This window comes from Notothenia coriiceps, unplaced genomic scaffold (assembly GCF_000735185.1).
Source record: "Notothenia coriiceps isolate Sejong01 unplaced genomic scaffold, NC01 NC01_scaffold00014422, whole genome shotgun sequence".
NCBI classification, from domain to species: domain Eukaryota; kingdom Metazoa; phylum Chordata; class Actinopteri; order Perciformes; family Nototheniidae; genus Notothenia; species Notothenia coriiceps.
This window is the reverse complement of record NW_011347123.1, coordinates 38,349-45,222: the sequence shown is the minus strand read 5'-3', so window position 1 is coordinate 45,222 and position 6,874 is coordinate 38,349. Positions and strand designations below refer to the sequence as shown.

Sequence of the window (6,874 nt, the reverse complement as noted above, 5' to 3'; positions counted from 1 at the left end):
AAAAACTGCAGCATTTGTACAGCTCCTTATGGGTACTGCAATTAGTGAAGTGCTTTCCTCCGTAGTGAAACGATCAGCACTGCACCACAGAGGAAAGCGGCAGAAAGTCACCTGGAGATAAAGAGAGCGGGGCTGCGTTACGTGCATGGCTTCCTTCTGCAGGTAACGAGGAGACGCTCTGGCGGCGGTCTCGGTCAGGATCCAAAAATACAATTGAAATATTTTGCACACTTATTCCACTTATTCCTAGTGTGCCACTGGTTACGGTGCCAATGCTGGCACGCGTGCCAGGGGTTGCCGACCCCTGCTATAGTTACTACCCCAGTTCCTAAACTGTAATGGAAACGCAGCATAAAGTGAACCTGGCCTACCAAGGCCTAACTATACCGTACTAAACCGTGCGAGGCTCTGCAGTGGAAATGCGCCATTAGAGATGTCCAGCCCTTAGCCCATCATGTGCAATGTGTTGGAGCACTAGCCAATAATAGCGTGAGTGTTACAAAGTGATGTCACTCTGTTAGAAGTAAACAATTGAGGTGTTTCAGGCAGTGGGGGAGTTTGTGGGAGAGAAACACTACACACTAAGGTAAAAAAAGAAAAGAATCATGGGGCCTCTTTAAAAACAAATACCGGAGCTATCATGTAAGAAAGAACAGAATGTTGCTATTTGTTTCCTAATTTATTATTGATTTATTTTACAAATACCATTATTTAAGATTTGTTTTTAGTTTTTTTTCACTAAAAACGTTTTTCTTTGCCATACATATTCTGCTATGTTCAAGTGGCATTTAAGAAGTGTTAAGCAAATTGTTGATTGTTAACTGGAATATATCATGAATATCAACTGTTTTCGGCAGGAAATTCTTGACATTACATTTTTATATCATTACATGCCGGATGCAAAGTGTGGTAAGTGGGAAGTGTTGTCACGTACGTTAATGTGAGGCCTCAAATGCTCATCTGTGTAATTATCCATCTGTGGTGCATTTCTGAAACATTTTGCTTGCGCTTCTTAGAAAAAAGGACTTCCCCACTTACTCTTGTCTGAGCAGTAATCACCATGTGAGTGACATCAAAGGTCAGGAGTTATCTCTGTGTCCTGGTGTGATATTTGTGTATGTAACTGCAGCTCACACACAATCATTGTTGTTTAAAATGGTGTAAAAAGTAATCGGATTCTTTAACGATAGCAAAATTGTCATAAAAATGTAAATACATTTAAGATGTATCATGTAGTAATCATGTAAGTACAAGTCCATCACAATTCCACACTCGTCCATCTGGTGAGACAGAAGTGATTTACTATCAAAGCTGCTCTGGTTTTCTTATACTCCATTCTTCATGAGTAAATATTTTAAGAGATTCACATGTTGTTTTCCATGCTTTCATTTGACTTTTATTACTGAAGGCAGACACCGGCCTTGCAGATTTCCGTCTGTATTGTGAAATAGCTTGGATGAAAGAAAAGTGTTTTCCAGCTCCCTCCCCACTGTGTGAGTCTGTATCCTTGCCAGATAAAAAGGCCTCTGCTTGACCTTACTCTAGTCTGAATTATCTGCTGCATTCTTCAGAGCCTTAGTCATATCCAACACAGATATCATTGCATGTTACAATACATTTGTCTTTAAATCAAATCCTCCTGGACCAATTCTGTTAGACTATCTTCAACATCTGAGAGTGTATATAAACTGAATGTTTTTTACCAGGTGTGTTTGCTATTGTGTGTCTGTCTTGTGTCAGTTACACTCCTGTGCAGTGTTTTCATTTGCACTTCTTTATTCAAACATCAGGCATGTCTGGATAACAAGCCTTCTCTCATGGAGTGAGTGCAGGTGACAATGGAGGCAAAAAACCTACGCTGAGGTCATTGCATTTTGTAGGAATGTGTGCAAAAGTGGGGTAACATGACACCTTTTTACACAGACATTATTTTAGACCCCTTACTTAATTCTACATTATGCAAAAATATGTCATTACTGTCTAATATCTTCACCTAGATTTGAATTTCCCCATTGAGACACTGCTCTATGAAAGACTAATTCATGTACCCTGACTCTGGATAAATGTGCTGCACGTCCATCATTTAAAGGCCCCTCCAAATGGTTGACAGACGAGGAGGAGGATGGGGGGGGACAGCAAAGAAAACACTAAAATCTTAAAAGGTTATTATTCTGTCATCTGCTCAAACAATTCCCCCGTCCTGTGTGTGTGTTCCTCCATACCCTCCCCTCCCCATTTGAAGGATCATTAGTGTGAGGAAAGAAAGACAGACACGAGACGGTTAGTGAAGATCCGTTCCCAACCAAAACAAGCCTCGGACTGCAAAATAATTTATGTTCTGTTTTCATTTTCTTTGAATTCCTCCCTCTGATGATTAACAGTGTTTGGTTTTGTTAACACACACACACACACACACACAATCCATGTCCTCCTCCCCTTTTTCTCCCCTTTCTCCTCCTCCTCCTGGTGTGGAATTCTAAGTCGTAGCAGTCGCTCGTCTCTCCTGCTGCTCTGCTCTGTGTGAGTCTGCAGGGTTAAAGCTCTCTGTGAGGAATTCAACAGGAGCTGCAGACGGAAAGAAAGATCTGACTTCTTTCTTCAACCCAGGAGGTGCAAGCCCTGTAGTCTGAGGCCTCACCTGCCCTCCCTCATCCTCCCCCCGCCGTCTCCTGTCTGATCCCTGCACCTGTTCTGACTCGTCGTCAGCCAGGTGAGGGGGGATCCTCTGGCCTTGCGCTGTTTTTGCAGCTGACCGTAGCTGTGGGGCAATTAGGAAACCAGTCCATTCATTTGACTGGATTGCTGCTTTGCTCTGTATCTCTCTTTCTTTCTCTCTCTCTCGCTCTCTCTCTCTCTCTCTCTCTCTCTCTCTCTCTCTCTGTATAACCCACCTCCCTGCATATCCCTACCCCCCTCCCACTCCATCTCAGTCTAGCCCAGTCTGGTTGACATTGTGTCTGTGTGAGGAGCTGCAGAAGTTTCCCTGCTGGAATAAAAAGTGTGGATCACATTGCGAAGGACACAGGGGAAGGAAAGGTTGAGAAGGAATTCTTCTGCTGGACGAGGTTGGATTGAGGCGACTGAGATTGAATCGAAAAAAACTCCAAACCAAAGGATTGTGCATTTGGAAGAGCAGCAGGTATGAAAAGCCAGACTGTGGTTGTGTCGGTGGCTCTGCTGGCCCTGTGCTGCCTGCTGATCCCCAGAGGAGGGGAGAGTGCTGGGGGGATCGTTTCTCTGCGGCAGGCTGAAGCAGAGAAGCAGGCTGGGGATCAGCTGCAAGATGAGCCCCTGGAAGACCCAGAGAGTGAGCAAGTACTCGCAGGGGACCTTCACCCACTGGGGAGCAGCAAAAGGGGAAAGAGAGACACAGAGGAGGCTGCACAGGCAGGTGAGTGGACACAATTCAGATTTTAAGTAAAGTAAAAGATACATTTGTTGCACAGTCAAGACCTCAAAGCTGATCAGGTATGGTCTGACCTCCAACATGATAGGGAAGAGCAAACACAGACACACACACACACACACACACACACACACACTCAGAGTCTGACAGCTTTACAGGCATGAGAAAGTACAGATACTAACCTGTTACTCCTCCACAGCAGAGAATACATCTGATTGTGTTTGTCCTACATACCAGCATATTGCGGTCAGATATGACACAGACGGACCTTTTCCATTGCCACAGCATACTGCCTGTATGATTAATACTGACCACTGCATATCCACTCTGGTCAGACTGATAGGAAAACTGTTGCACAATTGCAAACAGTCAGCTCAAACCGTTGAGCACCGTTTAATGAGTCTCACTTATGAGATGATGCTGAGGTGATAGTGATGTGTTTATTGAACATCTGGACATATTAAAACTGAGGTCTGGTTCATGGAGTCCAGCTAATGGAAAGATAGAGCAGTGTTTTCCATGAAAGGGCCTCACAATTTCAGACAACCTCAGGAGGAAATACTGATGAACCTGAAGCAGCCACTAAAATAAATCCGCTGTCTGGATTTTCCCTGGCAGCGCTGTGTTTTGCCATTGCAGGAAATAAATCATTGCATAATTGAAGTCTGACGTAAATGAAACAGTGTTACTTTACCTTTTATTTCAGTCCTTAATGTTATTGGGCTTTTATGGATTCATCTCTTGGCATTATAAGATATTTAGTAATACCAGCTGAAGAGGCTTAATTGTTTTGGGGAAAAAGACAATTGTTTATGCATTTATTGTGCTTTGTGCTTATTTTGATCATGGCCAAAAGATTACATTAATTTGGGAGAACCTCTCTTCTTCTGTTAACCTCATATTTCTAGGTATTTCTGGCAGGGTGAGGAGAGAGCCAGAAGAAGGTAAAAAGAAGAAGAAGGACAAGAAGAAGAAAAAAGAGCCGAAGGACCCCAACGCCACCAGAAAGCCCAAAACTGACAAGAAGGGAAAGAAGAAGGACAAAAAAAAAACAACAACAACTGAACCACCCACCACAACAGGTGGGGACAGAACAGAGCAGAAAGCCAAGTTTGTACTTGAATGATTTGTACTTTATGGATGTTGTTGACCTTGTGTTTGTCTGCTGCCTTCAGTGATCCCTACTGAACCGCCCACTGAACCGTACACTGACTACGTCTATCCTGATGTTGGTGAGTGACACGCACTTAGGGACTGTACACAAACTAATTGGGTAGGAAATATAGGTACATTCTATCATCATAAATCTATTTATAACAAATATATCTATAGACCAATCTCACTTTTTTAGCATGTGTCCGCTGGGGATAAATAACAGTTTATTTTATCAAATTTTAGATCTACAACATTTGTAGCATTTTTGATATTTCATTTGGATTTACCCATGACTGCATAATAATATAATACTGGGTTGGTACAACTTCCCACAATTATTGAACATTTTAAAGGGGTACTCCACAGATTTAACATCAAAGTCAGTTTTCAGGGCTTAAAGCCTCCATTATCTCCCTTAAAGGAAAACAATATTTATTAAAAAAAACACAAGATTAGTGCTACCAGAAAGCCAGTTGTGAAAGGTTCATTCATTCCAAAAGACAAACCTATAACATATTATAGTCCAGCTATGTTAAGTTTGCTTCCAATAGCAATTGCTGTATAATGTTTTCTAAGAAAGCAGTTAATATATGGGCATAACCTAAAAAGTATTGTTGTTGCACTGTTGGTGGAGCCTGGGACCTAAGATTTTAATCGTCATAACTACACTGTAGCTATGTACGTATGACTAATAAAAGCCTTGAACCTTGAACTTGAACAATATTTCAGTTTGGACACCTGAGACTAGCTTTACATCTGTTTTTCTGCCAGACAATGAATACTGGAAACCAGAAGATGACTACTGGGATGCCGATCCCACACCAGTCGGGCCTGAGCCTGAGGCTCCAGAAACAGATTTTCCTTATGATGACTATAAGCCGGAGGAAGAAGACCTGGCTGCTCCATTAACAGATCTTCCATACGATGACTATAAGCCGGAGGAGGAAGACCCGGCTGCTCCAGTGACAGACGTCTACGATGACTACTGGAAACCCGAGGAGGAAGAGCCGTCCACTGGGGCGCCTAATGCTTACGATGACTACTGGACCCCAGACGATAAAGAACCATACGTTCCTGTGACTGATAATTACGACACCTATTGGAAAGAGGACCCAACGCCCCCCACCCCAGAGGTGGATGGGAAAACTGATGACTCCGACTACTGGGACAAAAATTGTGAGTCTTTCTTTGATTGAAGATATTTGTGGAGTGACAGTTTGACACAGAGGGGCAACATCTGGGGAAGTGTGGCATTTATGGAAGTGTTGTTAACCTGCATTCTGTTCAATGACCAGCAGGGGGCAAAAGGGAAGTCTATAGAAGTCTATGAGAAAAATACTCCATTAGGACTTGACTTATTACCTCAGAAAACATTCTCTCATTGATTTTATGGTCTCGACTGCTAGTTTCAAGTCTTGTTCAATATAGCATGATGTTCATTTTGTAAATTATATTTCTATTTAAATTCAAATAGGCTCATAGAGTATGCTTTAGGGCTTGTCTAACTTATGAATGACAGGTTGCTTTTCTTGGGTGTTGCCGTGTTATGGTGCATCTAATTTAACCCTTTCACAGCAATGTGTACTTATGTATGTACTTTGCTCCAACATCTTGACACCAATGGGTGACATCCAATGATTGGTGATATGCAGCTTATGTTTATCACACGCATGAATACAATGAGGTACAATTAGAATTATCCTATGGGAACATAATTGTTGTGCCGATCTTTTGGACTCAATGTTTTTTATTTATTCAAAGAGGACAAATGTAAGAAATTCATTTAACTTTTTAGTTATACTGCAAATAGTTGTCGAACTAAATTTCCAATTGCTTGTATTACTCATCAGCAGCTTCCGGTTAGATTCCTTCATGCACCACAATCCCTCATCCCTGTTTCGTTTACTGTGTTACTACAGTCACAGCCAAACATGGATCGTTGTGCTCTTGTTTTTTTAACCAGGTCCACATGACTCATGTGCCACCTGTAGCCCATTAGAAGAAGACCACAAGGCTTCTAAACGGCTTCATTTGATCTGTTCTGTGAATGATCAGTTCGTAATGAATCACAGCTATAGATTATAAGTTTTCGTGACCCACTCACTGTCACATTTTGTAAAGGTTTAAAATTGTTCACTTGTATTTCGGAATATCAAAAAAACTATGTATTTGAAACAATATTTGGACCAAAAAACACTTGCATTATGCAATAATTCTTCAATTGTTAGGTTTTATTTGACTGTGACAACATTTACTAGGTCAGGGGTTCCCAACCTTTTTTCCCAAGAGCCCCCCCCCCCACCCACACACACA

General features: G+C 42.0%; 1 protein-coding gene across 1 annotated transcript in view; it reads left to right on the top strand.

Annotated features, from left to right (window-relative positions):
- The first annotated feature begins 2,480 nt into the window (after window positions 1-2,480).
- LOC104948491 (inactive carboxypeptidase-like protein X2) overlaps window positions 2,481-6,874 on the top strand; it is a 16,500-nt gene continuing 12,106 nt past the window's right edge. The window contains exons 1-4 of the mRNA XM_010774695.1: window positions 2,481-3,391; window positions 4,315-4,488; window positions 4,582-4,638; window positions 5,333-5,737. Coding sequence (XP_010772997.1) covers window positions 3,142-3,391; window positions 4,315-4,488; window positions 4,582-4,638; window positions 5,333-5,737 — 886 coding nt within the window. The 5' untranslated portion in view covers window positions 2,481-3,141. The remainder of the gene's footprint in view (window positions 3,392-4,314; window positions 4,489-4,581; window positions 4,639-5,332; window positions 5,738-6,874) is intronic.